The sequence below is a fragment of the Nothobranchius furzeri genome, chromosome 12 (genome assembly GCF_043380555.1).
Source record: "Nothobranchius furzeri strain GRZ-AD chromosome 12, NfurGRZ-RIMD1, whole genome shotgun sequence".
NCBI lineage: Eukaryota > Metazoa > Chordata > Actinopteri > Cyprinodontiformes > Nothobranchiidae > Nothobranchius > Nothobranchius furzeri.
The window spans coordinates 28,535,345-28,554,165 of NC_091752.1; the positions used below are offsets into that span (position 1 = coordinate 28,535,345).

Sequence of the window (18,821 nt, forward strand, 5' to 3'; positions counted from 1 at the left end):
TAATGTGTGATTGGCCGTTCCTGCTGTCACTCCACATTATAAACAGGATATGATCAAATTTTCTCTAGTTTGCCAGCTGCCATGGGGGTAAATGTGGTTTACCACCCACGTTCAAGGAATGTTTTTCGACAAAGAGGCTGAAAGTTTGGGGAACATCTACAGTGTTAATGGAAATTATTCAGACCCCCTTCAATTTTTTACTCGTAATATTGCAGCCATTTGCTAAAATCAATTAAATGTTTTTTTTCCTCATTAATGTACACACAGCATCCCAGATAAAAAGAAAAACAGAATTTTAGACATTTCTGCAGAGGTATAAAAAAAGAAAAACTGAAATATCACAAAGTCCTAAGTAGTCACACACCCCCACCCCCTCTCCCACTGATAACCAGGGAACGAAATCTCACCAAGAAAGCTGCCAGCTGAAAAAAAATGTTTATAGTTTTTTTTCTTTGTTAGTAAAAAAAAAAATTGGTTAATTAGCAGGAATCCCTGTTCTGATTATCATCACTTCGTCGCTAGAGGGCGCTATAAGCTACTATATGCGAGACACGTTTGGTATTTTATTTATATAATAAAAAAATGCTGGAATGAACTAATACTTCCGTTTCGCGCATATGAAAAATGATTATTTCCAACTAGCATAAATGTAGGTTACAGGTGCATTTTCTGTAGCTTCAATTGATCCAACCAGGATAAGTTTTCAAAGCCCCGTTTCCCGGTGAGGAGGAGTTTCCTGTCTGCGTCGGATCACGCGCCTCTCCTACCGGGCTCGACACACTTTGGGCTGCAGGACGGACGGACACCGACACAGAGTGAGAGAGAGAGAGAGAGAGAGAGAGAGAGAGAGAGAGAGAGTGAGTGAGAGAGAGAGAGAGAGAGAGAGAGAGAGAGAGAGAGAGAGAGAGAGAGAGAGAGAGAGAGAAAGAGAGCGGAAGCGGGACAGAGTCTGACGCGCGTCGTGAGGATGTGGAGGTGAAAGGATGACGAGATAATGGAGGTATAGTGGTGGAGGAAAAATGAACACAAAAAGCCGCGTGGAGGATGGTGAGACGGTGCTGATGCAGGGGATGGTTCGCTTGTGAGCACGGGACCGTCACATCCGCACGGGAGGAGGAGGATGTTCGGACTCGGAGGACCCGGTTATGGTGAATCGAGAGTTTAACGAAGCACTATTCTGAGGAGGTGGGCCAAGTCCCGGGATAGAGAGGGGCAGGAAGGGAGGGGAGTGGGGAGGACCATCGAGTGGGATCAAACTGGGGTGCTGCTGCTGCTGTTTTCAGAGATGTGAGGCAACACGAGGAGCTGATCAAAGGACACGTTTCAGGTAAGCATCTGATAAAATCTTCTGTTCTCTTCTGATTGTTCTGTTTAAACGAGGGGGCCAGAGACATGTTTGCAGCTCACATCTGACTTAGTTTCATGCTCACATCCTCTTCACTGTATTTGCCTCCCACGGAAAATACAATTATGTAATTTCCAATAATACGACTTACAGGAGATTAATCTAAATCCACGAAGTCTATTGTCAATTGTCCACAAAGTTCAAATGAAATGGATTTTTGAACAATTCTTTTTAATCCCTGCAGTTTCACATGCTGAATTAAGGGCAGACCTGCTCAAGTGTGCTGTTGGAATGAATTATTAAAGCATTTGTCTGGTTAAGCAAAATGAAAAACTTTTTAACTGTCAAAAATTCATTCTGAGAGGTGAGGGTGCAAAATCAAGACTCAAATCTGACTTTTTGGACCTTTGCAGACCTCTCCTCAGATAACCAAATGTTTACATGTGAAACATAAAAAGAGAAACCTGGTGTCCGCGGGGTTTTAAAAAGTATTAAAAAGTGATAAATAAAAATAGTCAAATTTAAGGCCATTAAAAGTGTTAAATTTGGTCTCAGAGGTATTATTTTTTCCACATTAGGTATTATTTTTTTCAGACTATCAGATGTCGTATTCTGAACATCGACATAGAAATATATTCCGAATGAAATGTTTTGAACGATTATAAAAACAAAACAAGCCGATTATTTGCTCCTCCCACTTGCGCTGCCTTGAGTTGCAAATGAAGCGCTCCTCCACAGTGTTGCCAAGTTAACTTAGCGACTTTGATGCTATTTCCAACAGCTTCTCAGACCCGCTTCTTGACTTTTTAAATCTTAAAAGTACCTAGCGAACACCTCAGAAACATCTCTGGTAACCCTTAGCTACTTTCTGGATAACTGTCGTCGACATTTCCTGCAGGTTAGCTAAACACTCCGCCTGCGCTCCGGACTGTTCTTCAGGACATTATAGGAAAGGGAATGATGTAGTGATGTGTCGGTCGCTAAAGAAACAGCTCTCGGAGCCGGCTCCATGTTGGATTAACTAGAGTGAGTGACACACACACCGCACCTGCGGACTCCTGAGCCGATAAAAACGGCTAAATGTGCGCGTGCGGCGCGCTAAACACACGTGCAGCTTGCCCCTGATTGCTGTGAGACCGGGTTGGGGGTGGGGGTGCAGCTGTGGTTGGGGCAATTATTACATTAACTGATGGACTTGTAAATAAATAGTTTATAAATAAGGTAGAAATAAGTTCCTCAGGCTAATAACTAATAACTAATCTCTCTGAGGACACGGTGCTAGTGCACTCTCCTACAGCACCTTGACATGACTCAATAAATGCTATGCAACATTTAGTGAACAGCAATTTGCATGTATTTGTTATAAATGCCACTGTATAATTCTTGCTGTCAGTATTTGCAAGATATTGGTATTTGGGTCTGTACTGGTTAGACTTAAATGAGTTAAACCAAGGTCTATAGCCCTTGGGTCATAGACTATGAGCTATAAGTCTTGGTCTTTTTATACTGGGAATCAGGAGTTATTTTAGTGATCATCTTGTTTCTTGTTTATTTTTGCCCTGATTGTGCCCTGAGCAGTTTTATGACTGAATAAAAATAAAAAAATAAAAATCAACATAAATTGAAAAATCGTCTTAAATAATCGAGATCTCAATTTCAGTCACAATAATCGTGATTATTATTTTTGCCATAATCGAGCAGCCCTACTTTAGCATATCCGGTCACATAATGATGACGTCATATTCAGTGGTCGTTCTGCATCATTTCAGGCCTCATGGTCAGCTGTCTGAACCGCTGAACAGAAGTGCCTGGCTTATTTTCTAAGTAAAATAAATATGTGCAATACGTTGTCAACATCAGTGAGTCTCTAAGTCTATTCTTTTTTTATGTTATATATGTTAAAATATGTGTAAATAGGTCGCTGATTAACACTTGCAATTTAGTGTTGTGATGGTTTTAAAAAAATTCTGAAGGTAGTAAAAAAAGTATTAAAAAGTAGTAAATTTTACTTAAGGATTGCTGTATATACCCTGTAAGGAGAAACAGGGCCAGTTCTCTTTATTCTCCTTTACAATGAATGATAATCTGAAGCAAACTATGTTTAAGATCCTTATTCAAATTCTAGAATCAGTCATTTTAACCATCTAGCATCTTTTACCTTTAAATTAAAACTAAATGAACTACATTAATTTACAGATTAAATAATTCACCTACATTTTCAAAGAATGTCCAGGTGTAACACTGAAAATAAAAGCAGGTAAAAAGTCTTCAGTGTTTAGCAGGATAAGCTCAACTGCTCATCAAATATTAGAATCAGAGATCTGGAGTTGTTATTGTTTTTTGTGTATAAATCAACCAAAATTAGAAAATTAGCCTACACACACACATACACACACACACACACACACACACACACACACACACACACACACACACACACACACACACACACACACACACACATATATATATATAGTAAATTATAAAATCAACACCAATATTTCTATTTTAAATACAGTTTTAATTATATTTACGTGAATGGAGATGGGTTTTCAGAGGAAAATGCATACTCAAGCATGAAAACCATCACATAAGCAGATGGCGTATACGTGGTGGTACGCTGTGATTTAATGAGCATTAAGTTGTTGCTTATCAGACATCCACCCACATGAGTAATTATTGCTTGACAAGGTGGTGCAATATGCATAAAATATATAAACACTGTAGGAAGCAATTAAACACAAGGAAATTTTCACTGCTGCTTACCACCAACACAACAGGGGTCCCTATAGGCGTTTTGTAGGCGAGTTATAGCGATTTTAGTTTTTAGGACAGGCTCATCTTTCTCTTGCTCGGCTTTCCTCCCACACAGTTCGACTCCGCAGTTGCAGCAGTGAAGTACAGTAGCCTTACAACCCTAAACACCCATGGAGTGTAAGACCTGCTGGTTAAACTCTGGTTACGATTCAGGAGATTCTTTAATTTAATGCAGAAGAACACAAATCAAAGACTTTAAAATAAGAGCAGAAAAACAAGGCTTAACGTGTGACTTTTCCTGCTGTCTGTGACTGGATTGAAACATCCTCACGGTTCTTAGTGTTCCCCAGAGAGTATTAAAGCTCTGCTGTGGGTTATCTAAGAGATGCCTCTCCAGTCAGCTGTGAAGGTCAGTGCTGCAAAAAGCCCTCTGACTTTTGCCTGACAGTGATTTCAGTCCAATTAACAAAGATCAACCTCTGGCTTTTCGTTATCTGAAGAGCTTTTTCAAGCCAAATTGTTCTGAATTAAAATTAATTTCATGACATTTCATTTTAAATAAGACACACTTATCTTTGAGTGGAATCAAATTCACAATTGAATCTCCAAAATCTTTCTCCAGGTATCTGGGTAAATTTTAGGTGCGTTTCCAATATAAAAACTTCAGGGTACTTTTACCGTAACTTTGCAGGATGTGAGTATTTCCCTTTCAGTGGGTCGACCAAAAGGACCATTTTCAGGAACCAACAGAGTACCAGAACACTCGGAATGGCTCAGTAGTTACCAGGTAGTTCTTACTCATGCTGACTGGTTGTAACTCAGTAGGAAATGACATCGACAGATGTCGCCCAAAAAAAAAATAAATCGGCATTTGTTAAGTTGGAGGAGTTGCTGGTGAAACGGAACGGACCTGAAGGAAAAGAAAATAAGTAGAGCCACGTTGCATTAAAATCTCTGTAACTAAACTCCCAACTCCTAAAAATGCAGCAGAAATTCCCCCAACAATGTCGACATTCACGGGGCTTTGTTGACTTACAGAGCACTGTAAAAAAACTGCGCTTCTTCTGGTCATTGAATGCTACATTTAACATCAAACGGCCGCTCTCCCAGTCCTCTTAATGGATTAAATGATGATGCGCTTTGACAAAATAAAATGCATAATGTTATTAATATCTGTGGACGTCTTTTGGCACTGATCAGTGACATCAAACACTGCCAAAACGATCAAGATATGCTGACGTCTTAGCAAAATCTTGAATGGGCTGGATTTGTTTGGAGACAGAACAACTGTAGGGGCTGAGCCACCAAATCTTCCGGTCAATTTTCCCACACCTAGAATTTCCTGAACTTTAGTGGAAACCTTTGAATTAGTGGTCGACTGGGCCATTGCAACTGCCAGTGGCAGCTCATCCATAGGGGGTGCTAAAGTGCTGCCCTCCCTGGCTTGAAGGGAGGAAAAAAATCTAAAAAGTTAAATAAAATCTATAACATATATGCATATATTTTCTATAAATGTGTCTTTTTTTTGCCTAATTGCGTACATGTAATCAGAATTATTTACACATAATTTTCACCAGCTTTCTCTCATTAAAAAGTGCTTTTCTCATTAATATCACTCCTGGGGCACTGGGAAAAGTGCCCCCGAACTGCAGCTTAACAGCCAATCACATTTGGTTGCTACAGAGAAGAAGAGCATCTTTGGCCAGTCAGCATCACTAAATTTAATGCCTCTAAAGCATTAGGCGATGGCACCCGTGCTACAGGAAATAGCTAGCTAGCATGCTAGAAGGTGGTGGATTTCTTTCCCCCTCTCTCTCTCTCACTCCGTCATTCACACAATAACACACTTGATTTATTCAGACAGAACTTACACCCAAACCTGTAAATGTTGAAGTGAAATTTGTTTATATGTTCTCAATGTTTGTGATTATATGTTCAAACTATCTCTATGTTGTTTTAGTTCCACCTACTGGTGGAACTGAGTATTTAAATGTTAGGTGCACATGCTTTGAGCAGAAGATTAAATGAGACACAGACAAGCTGGAAAACAAACCTATGTCAAAATAAAATGTGAATAAGTCTGCTTGTTTATTTTTGAGTATTATTGTAATATAATTTATGTGTAAATTTGATAAATAAATCTAAGAGATGAATTGGTTGAAGGGACAAAAATGATCATTTTGGAATTGTCATTTCCAACGGTTCATTATAAAGCTTTTAATTGACTAAGAGGGGGATCTTTTATATATACATATATACAATGAGGGTCTTTTTTCACCAGCCGCCACTGGCAACCACCATAGAACCAGTGAGCACCACACATGGAGGATGTGGTTCCTGAATTCAGACTATAACTTTGAATTCCCAACGTGAGAAAGTCTGTGAAGGTTTAAGGAATCCCAGCAACCCACAAAGAATTCACTTAAAGAGTGCAGGGAACACCGATGTGTGAAAACCTTGAAACATGGAATAAACACTTTGCCCCACAAGGACCAAACCTCCAATCCTCTAACGGAGGGCTTTCACTCTGTGACCTGACCGCTATGGAAACTGAACTCTTGGGCCTTCAGCAGCGACGTGGATGCTCTTACTATGGTTCCCGCCTGCCTGGTTATGAACACGAGCGGCTCTGAAATAGGTGCCATATCCGGGGCTGACAGGTTAAATGGATGACGGGGGCGGCGCAGGCCTAATGGACTGCCAGAGGGAGCAAGGAAGAGATGGATGAGAGGAGGGAGAGAGGGACATCAGAGAGCATCAGAGAGAGAGAAAACCAGGAAGAAAGATGAGGGAATGATGGAGTGCTGTAAAGGCTGCATGCATTTACCCGATTCCCTTTAGTTTCTCTTTCTCTAACTGCTGCTGTCCCTCATTTTATCCATCCATTTCCTCCATTATTGTCTGATTTTATCCAACATGTGATAAATACTGTGTTTACTGTTACTTCTGTCAGATTAAACTGGCAGAGAACTTCATGGAAACAACATCGGTATACCAAGTTATGTTTAATAATAAAACAAATAAATTATATTGTAAAATCTAGAATTGCAACTTTAAGCTAGCACCATTCTGCTGATGAAATCCGTTTTCACCAGCTTTTCATCTCTAAACACCTCCCTCTAAGGACATTTAAACACGATTTTGAGAAACTGTCGCTTGGCTGTTCTTGGCAATTGCAAGCTGATCAAGTCTAAAGAAATCTGATCATTTCCACTTTTAAACTGCATTCAAGTCTTTGAAACGTTTATCAAAAATCTAAAATATTCTGCTAAAAAGATCAATCTGCTACTATGTTATGCTTACATGCTCTAGTTCTGTTGTGCATACAGAAAAGCCGTTTTAGTTTTTAACAAGTGCTTTTTCCATACAAGATTTTATTGTTTTGAACAAACTTTAAAACGTTTTATGTGCTTAGGAAAAAGAGCAAATATCACTGGTGGTAAATCAATTAAGATGCATTATTTATATGCTGACTGACTGTATGATTTTTATTGTTTTCATTTATTAACAAAATGAAAGTTAAAGGTAAAAAATTTTGGACAATTTTTTTTTTACTGCTATCAAAAATCTTTTAAATAGGTTACTTAAATGCGTGTTGTAGAATCTAAGTGCTGCTCAAAAGTTTTATAAAACAAACTTAAACCCAATAGGTCTTGGGATCACATGTGATTATGTGTTGCATTCTGGGATGTAGTGGACATCTTGATGGCCTCACTAGTGTAAACAAATAGTAAATTGCAGATAAGAAGCAGATTTGGGAGAAAAAGTAATAAACATGTTAAAATCCCAAAAAATGATGCAGAATATACAGGGATATGTTACATAAAGAAACCAGGGACTGGCATGTGGACACAATCCGCAATATAAACAGCCTGGATCTAAGTGAAAGACCCGGAACACCAACAACAAATTGTTGCTGCTGTAGTTCTGCATGATAGACATTTTTGGCCATCTTGGTGGTGGCGTGAGCCATTTTCACTCTCTGAACTTTAGTTGTGTCCTCTGTTCATGTCTGGATGTTAATCATGAATTATTTGGACAAAGAGGGCAAGCTGTGGTAATTGACTGCACTAATAGATCATCCAAGTAGTTTCTGCTTGTTTTATTTTCATCAGTAAATAAAATAATATTTCTGTGCTTTATTTCACTGGTTGAATGGGAGAAATTGCTGTGAATTTAACATAACACTGCTTGGTTAAAGATGGGTTGAAATATAACTTGTTGGTGGGGCTGGCTGGCTGACTGGGTACCAAGACTCTAAGCTGACTGAGGCTAGCTAGCAGCAGGGGCGCCTCCAGAAAATGTTGATAGGGGTGGCCAGATGGGGCCAAAGAAACTTTTGGGGTGGCACACCAAATTGGTCCTTGTGGTAACGCTGGGAGAATTTAGCCAGTGGCGATTTACTGCATTGCGCCTTTATTCCTTTTTATTAAAATAACAGTAGGTATCCAAAACGTTAAACTTTTACAAACTCAAACATTTCAGAAATATACATTTCAGTTATTTAAAATATTATCCATAATTTTATTAAAAATGTATTTTTTAGGTAAATTCACCTGTTGCTGTGTAAAAAAACAACTATGGAGATAAAAACTTTTTTAAATGGTGAGCAGCAGAAACATGTGTATTTTTTAAATTCTGAATATTTCTTTACTTATTCATTGTAATATTTTTATTTTGTTTTACAATTATGTCTTGAATAAACAAGATCAATATATGGTTTGACTGAACATTAATATGATTTGTTAACACTGGCTTTTCCTGGGGGGGGGGCAGCAATTTTGTAGGGGTGGCCATGGCCACCCTTTGGGGGCGCCCTTGGCTAGCAGATGTTTGGGGCATCGCTGGTCCATCATGGTCAAAGATTTGCGAGATCGCCTCCGCACGGAGGTTTGACCAGCAGCAGTCCTGCCATCAGAGATCAGTGAATCTGTCGCTTCATCCTTGCAGAGGAAGTCCAGTGAGGCAGGCGCCCGGCTTCTCCTTTTCTCGACTGAGAACCGCTGGTTCACATAGGCGGCATTAACCTGAGGGGCCGAGGCGCACGGCTGCCAACTTTTGGACTTTTCAATGCATGAAAGCAGAGGGGGATGCACAGACCGTTGCTCCCTGTTCACTGACCGTCAGAGCGAGGGTGGGTTGGGGTGGGGGGTGGGGTGGGGGGGTGTTGATTGTTCAGCGTAAGATATTGGAGGTGTGGCATGAGAGCATATGAAGAGGGTCAAATGCGTGAGAGTTGGCGGCCTTGCAGAGACGTGGTGCACGTCCGCCTAGCTTCCATGCCGAGCTGCAGTTGTGCTGCTTGCACGTGAAGCTCTCTGAGGGAGATTGAAACACAGATGCTCTTTGAGTTAATTTTGAAGTTACTCTACCGCGTTTCTCTCGCTAGAAATGCCCGAAAAACCTCTGTTAACTTGAGTTAGCATGTAGCTTCCTCTGAGCTCTAATCTGCTCTCCTGAAGACGTTTAGTCGCCTTACAGCTGCGATCCAAGTGAGCAGACCAGACTTTGTTATGTCAGATACTTTGTCTCCATGGTTATGCCTCTAAGCAGGAAAACGGTGAAACGTTTGCCTGTTTTTTACTGTCTGTCCCTGGTGATCATATGATGTGTTATGTTCTTGCATCCCACAACACAGCAACGATGTACCATGGTTGAGTAATAACAGATTAAATGAATAATAAATGTATATAAAGCTGCAAGACCAAGACCAAGCGTGCTGTTGTCAGAAGTAACGAGCAACAAGTAGGAACTTGAAGGCTACCAACATGGTGGCAGCGTTGATGATGACGACGTGATCCCAAGCCCTATTGGGAACCTAAATCACGCACATTTATGGACCAATAAAAGTTATTTTCTGATTCAGTTTGATATGTGCCATATATTTCACATATGATGTCCATGATTTAGACACATTTTAATGCCACGAAAGGGAATATTTTCGAACAGTGGAAAAAGTAACTTGAGGTTTTGTTCGAAAACCCATTGAAGACTGCAACTGCTCGCCTCACCAAATTGATGTCATCACAGCAGACACGGAGAAGAAGAAGTAAAATGTCTAAAGAAGGAGCTTTAAACATGAAGAAAACCACTATAAACCTGGTCATGTGGAAAGTAGTAGCTATGCTGGGGGAGAAGAGATTCTGCAGTGACGTCTTGCAACTTGTGATTTGTAGTAATTTAAATTATTCAATTATTATTTTTACAAGCTAATGAATCTCATACGTGACAGACATAGGCCCAATCCCAACACTCGTACAGCATCTTCTGTGAAGTGCACTTAGAGGAAGTGCGCAGTAAGGCTTCGACTGTGTGGTACACAAGTGAGCAAGTAATTGCCAAATTGGGACAGTGACCATTGCGTCATCGACCACAACACACACGTGGATAACGATCGCCATTATGTGCTGCTTAAAAAAATAAAATCTTCAGCAACAACTTTCAAACAAACAATTGGCAAAATTGACATTCGCTGCTGTCCACATCTTCTTACAGGGATTCCCAAAGTGTGGTGCGCGCGAGCTGCCGCTAGGGGGTGCGCGAGGTGCAAAGTGTAAGGGCTGCGGAGCTCAGAGAAGTCTGTCATACCATTAGCGTAGCCAGAAACTCATTTGTGGGTGGGCCTAAGAAAAAGTAAGTGGGCACAATAAATGTAATTGAAAACAAGTATATTTTTGCACGCGTGTGTCCTCCACATGTGTCCTACCTTCATAATAACAATGCGCCGAGCTTCAGCACTCTGGCCTGCGCACGCCGATATGTTCCGTATTTGATCATTTTTAACATGTTGGAGGAATCTGAAGGTGGCGAGTCATTCTGGCAGATTGTAATTAACACCCTGTCTCATGCAGGTGTTCTGACATTGTAAACCTCACACACAGAACATTGTGGATGTAACAAAATAAATCAAGAAATGATTCCCATTCAGGCTATTAACAGCGCGCTGAAGATCTGAAGTTCAGAGTGCGTCTGTCAGAGGTCAGACGCGTTCCGGCTGAACCACGGCTCACGGGTGCAAAAGTGAGCACATCTGGGCTGGGCAGAAGTAATTTTACAACATTGGTTTAAATAGCGCCAATAACGAGACGCGGTGACTGGAGCGGCTCATGGAGCTGTGCCGCGCGCGCACACACACACACACACACACAGATTCAATAAGCGCGCACGCTGCTCAAACTCCGGCGCGCCGTCAGACTGAAGACAGAAATGAGCTCTGCCTCATCTGTGATAAAAACTTTTAAGAGGTTTTATAAAAATTTTCATTCCAGGTCAAATTAAGATATTAGCCTCTATTTTGGGATGACGTATTGAAGTCGGGTCGCTCCAGCCAGTGACTCCGAACCTGACAACTCATGTTACTGCAGCATTTGTTATTCCAGTCCGCGTGGCAGCGGATCGCAGATTCAGCCACACCATACAACAGCAATAAGTCGGTCTGAGGCAAAAGTGAACCTCATGGCTATAACTTTTCCATATTGTCCCCTATAGACATTTGATTACGCACAAGTAGGTGATCAGTTCAGGTTTATGCAGAGCAGAAGGAAGGAGAGCGCTAGGGCCGCACAGGTTAAACGTTCCTACTTTAAGAAAACCGTTAAATTACATTGTTGATGTGCTACCTGGGCACTCTAAATATTTATTTAAAATTAAATCAAAGGAAATTGTAATGGTATCGCATGTTTATTCATTACTATTTAAAAAATGAAAGTGATGGGGAAAAAGGTCGATCATATTTTTTTAACCCTGTCTGTTTAGCTTGACGTCTGATTATATATATAGATATGTGAATATATATATATATATATATGTATATATATATATATAGATATGTGAATATATATATATATATATATATATATATATATGTATATATATATATATATATATATATATATAGATATGTGTGTATATATATATATATATATATATATATATATATGTGTGTATATATATATATATATATATATATATATATATATATATATATAGCCATGCCCTGATGTGGGGGCTGGGGGGTGTGTCGTCATGGTCGGGACATAGAAGGGGGTGCGCGGCTAAATAAGTTTGGGAACCACTGGTCTAAAACATTCAGAGCATGAACAAATATCATTAATCGTCTTAAAATGAACTTCTTTCATTTGAAAATACGTATTTTCAGAAAAGGCACTTGAGCTATTGTTCTGCCTTCTTCTCAAAATTCCCACACAGCAATGTATTGTGGGTAATAACCATCACCCAAGTCCACATCAATGCAGACTTGGGCAAAGTGCGGACCAAGGGACCAAGTGCACTCCCACCCCTTTACCGGGATGCGCAATTGAAGGGCACAAGGGTGGAAGTGCGAGTATTGGAATAGGGCTATTGTCAAAACACATTCATCATTTAAACTGAACAGCATGTGAGTGATTCAGGGCATAAGTAGGGCTGGGCGAAATGGCCTTAAATCATTATCATGATATATTGAAGATTTCACCTCGATAACGATAAATGGATAACTACAGGTATGTGCAGAAACAAAAGTTGTCCACTAGATGGGGCTGTCACATGTATTATAATGAGTCACATTTTTGCATGACTCAAGGTGGTTCTGCTTCTTAAAGGGACATAAACGTTGCCAATCTACACACATCTTTTCATTTTTTTATTATCAAATTAATCGCGATGGGAAAAATAATCCCGATAAGTCAGAAATTTTGATAACGACACATTTTCTATTTATTGCCTAGCCCTAGGCGTAAGGCAAAGTGGATTTGAAAATAACTTACAGCCCGGTTGACTTACATTCATTTTATTTATTTATTTTTTTTGTGAGGGGATCCATGAGCTGACCGGAAGAGGAGGTGACTCATAGGCTCCCTACATAACCTCCTTTTAAACTGACATCGTTTTACGGAGCAGAGGTGTTCTCTTGAACTTTTGCTGAACAAGAACTGGAGGGATGACACTAATCCTGCGAGTTATGTTCTCTCTCCTAGAATGACACACAAACACTCAAACTGGGGAGAGAAAATCCCACTGTGTGTGTGTGTGTGTGTGTGTGTGTGTGTGTGTGTGTGTGTGTGTGTGTGTGTGTGTGTGTGAGTGAGAGAGCGAGAGAGAAAGATGAAAGAAAGCTTAGCTGCCAGAGTGTGTTGTCTGTAATATCTGCCTGTGTGAGCTGGGAATGTTATGTAACAATTCAGTTTATGAGTGTCACACACACACACACACACACACACACACACACACACACACACACACACACACACACACAACAGGAGGAAACAGCCTTTTTTCATAAATCATCAACGTTAGAGCATTCTGACAACTTGTCACAGTGACTTGACAGCAACGCTGTCCGTGACAACTTGTTCACTCAGATCAAGTTTGTAAAGATCGTAATCATGCAGCCTCTTACTTGGCCTTGCAAACAGTGGATGATAATGATGATGGTCCGTAACAGGCCCTGGACACCTAACTGTACCAGGAAGCTGATTAAAGCTAGTACAACACCTTATGTGACCAAAAGGCCTGACCATCAGTAAAACCTGATTGATAAAAATGTTTTAATAATGTCTAACTGGAGAGTCACGGGAGGACAGGATGTGATAAAGGAGGAGGAGGGCCAGCAACAGATTACTGCTCAACTGTGGCCTCCGGTAAACTAAACAGAACCACCAACGCTTGGTGAGAACAGGAAGTACGACAAAAAACAGCTTGTTTCAGTAAAACATTAAAAATCAACAAAAGAATAGATATCCCTCACCACCTTTCATGAGTTTGAATAAGGTGATCCTGTAGGTCATGTTTAGTTTAATGCCATAACCCCGTCTTCACACATTAGTGGCACGGAACAGCTGCAGGATGTCACTGCTTCAAATATTATCCAGTATAGTCGAGGAGATTGATTCAAACTGGCCGCAGCATAAAAACGTCCAGGTGCGTCCCAGAAGCAGCTCGCTGCTCGGCTTCTATTTGTGCTGAGAGCCTCTTCTGAGACAAGTCAATTAGTTGTTTTTTAAAGGTGCATGGAGTAAGGCTGACATCCTGTGGTCACATTTAGGTACTGCAGTCGAGGTATAACAACAAACAGGTGACTCTGGCTCCTGTGAATTTCATGGCTGCTGCCACTTACGGATCAATGCCAGAAAATTCTAGAAGACAAGCAAAGATGAGTCATACACAGTAAGTTGATAAGTAGATAAATACAATTCACTGTAATAATTGTTGGTAATTGGAAAATGCAGGTTGAGACCTTTTTTTTTTAGAGCCAACTTATTTGTTTCTTAACAGTTGGCATTGATACTGTAGCTCAATGTTAGCCTCTAGTCATTTTCAACTGATATTTGGAGATGCCATGGCTTCTTACCCATTCTTTCCATCGGATAAGCATCGCAAAACATACTTTGTGGCAAAGAGCCGCCATTATTGTGGATGGGTTTCTTTCCACAGGCAGTAAAGTGTAACGTTTTGGAGGCATCCCAGAAGTAAAGGGTCACCATCATTACGTTTCGAGATCATTTTTACACACTAGCTAACCCTAACCCAAAACACGTCAAACTCTGCATTTTAGATTGTGTCAAACACAAAAAGCAGTGTAAAACATCTGGAAACTTTCAAAATAAAAGTCACGTGTAGATAAACGTACGCAACTTTCTGTGAAATCCTCGTAGCCGATGTCAACAAATCAGAAATTAAACCATAGACCTTTTTGGATACATGCAGCTGTCTTTCTCCTTGCTTGGTATTGTGTGGACTTCTGAAATCACATGTGGTGTTGCATGATTTTGTAACTTTGCGGGACCAGCGGCGAGGAACGCTTTTGTCCAACTCACTCCTGGTTGGAAGGGAGTTTGTGGGTAAAACGCAGCTATTACATTACACACCACCTTCACGTCCAGTGGAAAGAAGGGGTCCGGGTTATAAGAAATAACTTCTGGGCTGCTCCTTTTACTGGCTTCTCTTCTTTCCACAACTCTGCTACCTGAGAAGAAAATCTATTTCAATGTAACCTTCCGTCCAACATGACTGAAACATTAGACCGTTTTGTGATCATTTCACTGTAAAGGTTTGACTTATTGTACCATTTAGGTAAATTTTTCTAATAGATGGTAAATTATTGCTTTAATGGTAAAATATTTACACAGGGCTTCATGTTGGTGCAGTTTGTAGCACTGTTGCCTTGCAGCAAGAAGGTTGCAGGTTTGAATCCCGGCTAGAATCTCTCCACAGTTTGCATGTCCTCCTGCAAGCAGGAGCTTTCGGCAGGTTCTTCAGCTTCACTTAACAGACCAAAAAATATGTTAGGTTGATTGGAGACTCTAAATTCTCCCAGGTGTGAGTCAGAGTGTGTTTTGTTTTTGTGAGTCCTTGGGATAAAGGGTGTCATCTGCCTCTCCATTCGCTCCCCACGTCCCTACCAGCTCAGTGGCCTAGTGGTAGAGTGACCGCCCTGAGACTGGGAGATCAGGGTTCGATTCCTGGTTGGGTCATACTAAAAACTTTGAAAAAATGGGACCCAATGCCTCCCTGCTTGACACTCAGCATTAAGGGGTTGATTGGGGGGTTAAACCACCAAATGGTTCCCGAGCGCGACTGTGTCTGCAGCTCACCGCTCCCCCAGGGGATGGGTCAAATGCGGAGAACAAATTTTGCACACACACCTGTGTGTGACAACTAATGGGACTTTAACTTTAACCTACTGAGGAAGGTTCCGGACCGAGCCATCAAATATCTTGCTAAATTTCCCTCTCCCAGAACTTACCCTGAAGTTCCAACAATGCAAACACTGCAACAGATAGCGATACGTTTACGAGGACAAGCGCAAAGTGACGGTATCTGCTGATGGAGCTTGTTTGCTGCTTGTAATTTTGCTCCACCACTAAGAATCCAGCATGATTATTTTTCCTCTCCAAAGTCAGATCAATATGTAGATCATTTAAAATTTAATGTATCTAAGGAGACTTTGAACTACAGTAATTGAGACCATGAAGCCATTAGGAAAATGATTACCAAGGAAACAGATCAAGCGAAGAGCCGGGTCATTTTTCAGACCCCACGCCCATCTTTTAATAAACTCTCTGATTAATATTGATCAGTGTGAAAGTAGTGTGTTAGTGCTCTTGCTGCTGGAGGTGGAGCCGGTTTCAGCAGCTGGATCAAAAGTGCTTCGCTACTCAGAAATATCGGAGCTGATTTAGAGGTACTAAAGCGACAAATTTCATACAGAAAATTTTAAACCTTTATTTAAATGAAACTTCAATTAGTGGCCATGCCTACACACTGGGCTGCCATATTTATCACATTTTCACCTGAAGTTACTAAATCTGAGTAATGAAATAATTAATGCGTAATGATGCCTGATATTTTAGCACAATATTAAAAACTAAGTTGTACCAAAGCAGGTATTAGCTAACCAGCAATAAAAAAACAAACAAAGAAAAAATCATCTACTGAAACTAAACTAGAAACAGTTGATACAAATAACAAAAACCAACCTGTACTTAGGCAAGGAAATTATAAAATAAATAAATAAACGTCGGCTTAGGAATGAATTACCGTCTTCACACTTTCTGTTTCTAGGGTTTAATAAAACAACAACAAATGCACATTTCTGGTAAAACAACACCAATAATCCGTGTTTGAGATATTGATTGGAACATTTCAACCCCTTGGCCATGTTCCGGTAAGAGCAATGAACACACACATGCACGCACACACACACACACACACACACACACTGCCCAGAGCTTTAACAGCCGGTCTTGGAGGTTGTGACTTGCACATCTCTCCCCTCCGTGTGAAACAACACGACTTCTTTTCACTTTCTTTCATTTATTCCTCTAGTTTGCCGTCGAGCCACCTGCTGTCTGTTGACTCTGCCTGCTGCCGACAGGCCTGCACCCCACGTGTGTTTTTTCCTCCTCACCGTGCTGATCACCCCTTCTCTTTCTTAACCCCCTCGTTTGTGCAGTCTCATCTGCAGCTGCGCCGTGTGGCCGACAGCCGTTCAGGTTGGCTTCCTGCCTGTTGAGATGCTCCGAGGGGAAACACTGTGAAGGGGGTTCATGTTGATGAAACTGATCTGCTCAGGTAAGAAACAAGACTTTTGTCTCACTCTGCTCATTTTTTGTGATTTCTGTGACTTGATGTGCTCTGAACTGATGCAATGTTAAGAAAAGAGAAGAAAGAATGAGGCTTTCAACCAATTTTAATGAGTTGCTTTCTAAGTTTAGTGGATATTAATAAATAGTAATTGTGTGCAACACTGTTAGAGAAAATTCCTCTTCAACAGTCGCAGAAAGTAAAATACTTTATCACTTACATTAATAACACTACAAGTATTTTATTCCACAACTTTAACTCAATTGCTACTTCTTGTTCATTCAAGTAACTTAACTTCAATGTGTTTGAGAAAAGTGCAAATAAATCTGATCCTGTTGTTGCCGTAGCAACAAGATTTTAGAACTGTTTATGTTAGAAAGTTCTACTTTAGTGGACTTAAATAAATGGAAAAGCAGTCTGCAATTGTCAGATTTAAACCAAACGACTAACCAATAACACGAAGAGCATCTAGAACTGAAGCTAATGTGGATTAAAATGCATTAATTCCTGGTTTTGTCACAAATACAAAATAGATCTGTCTTTAATTTTGGAACAAAAGAAAGAAAGTTTTTTTTATTCTAGTGCCTCTGGGATTATTATTCACCATGCTCCTGCGGCATAATTTGATTTGTTGTTTTCATCTTCATGTTTGATTTATTTTTATCTAGATTACAGGTTGAGCTTTTTAACTTGACAGGAAAAGGTAGACGCGTATTTATAGAAGCTTCTAATCTCAATAAAAGATGAATCACTCTCTTATGCAACAACTCCTGACCCCACTGGGGGCAAGAAGGAGGCAGGAAAGGAGGGAGGAACAGATGGATGGCTGGATGGATGGACAGATGCTGTGTTTTCATGACTCACTTGACCTTCAAGTAGTTTGTCGCTTCTTCATCTTTCTCGATCTTCCCTTCTCACTCTGTGTGACTTTCTGTCCTTCTGATTCCTCTTTTTTTAATCGATTTCTCATCACTCCTCCCTTTTTCCTTTAGTATCTCCTCATTCTTTCCTCCTAACTCTTCACATTTTTCCCTGTTGTTAACCCCCCCCCCCCCCCCAAACCTCCGTACACACACACACACACACACACACACACACACACACACACACACACTCTCTCTCTCTCTCTCTCTCCCTCGACACCTGAAGAAATCTCTCTATTCCCTTCAGGGCATTTAGACTTCTACCAACAGCACTCCCCTCTGAGGAAAAGAAGTAAAACGATGAATAAAAGAACAGAGTGAACACAGATAAAAAGCTTTGGGATGGGCGGTCCTACAGATATGCTGAGGTAATTCTGCATGGGGGGGGGGGGGGGGGGGGGTAAACATGTTACAGTCCTGTGGCCCTGTGGAGATTTTCACCACAGAACAGAAGGGGACAGTGTCCTCCCTTTCTGGTCGGCTCATGGGTCCCCGGAAGAACGAAAAAATGAGCGCAAGAGCTGAAGGAGTTGTGGTGTGTAGTGGAGTTGCTAATGCTAACGGTTAGCAGTTGAGACGTTTTCTGCTGTCGTGAGAACAGATGGGCGAGTCCATGAATGTTAAGTGACAGTGTGACGTAGATTTGTCAGGATTTTTATATCCCAGAGTTTCACCGTCCATCTTCTATCAGAAGCTAATGCAGGAGATAGATG

At 40.7% G+C, this 18,821-nt stretch overlaps 1 protein-coding gene across 1 annotated transcript in view; it reads left to right on the forward strand.

Moving 5' to 3' along the window:
• Positions 1–489: 489 nt before the first annotated feature.
• The window catches only part of bean1 (brain expressed, associated with NEDD4, 1), a 64,036-nt gene continuing 45,704 nt past the window's right edge, over positions 490–18,821 (forward strand). Inside the window, exons 1-2 of the mRNA XM_054750275.2 lie at positions 490–1,327; positions 17,055–17,173. Of these exons, the coding sequence (XP_054606250.2) occupies positions 17,149–17,173 (25 nt within the window). The 5' untranslated portion in view covers positions 490–1,327; positions 17,055–17,148. The remainder of the gene's footprint in view (positions 1,328–17,054; positions 17,174–18,821) is intronic.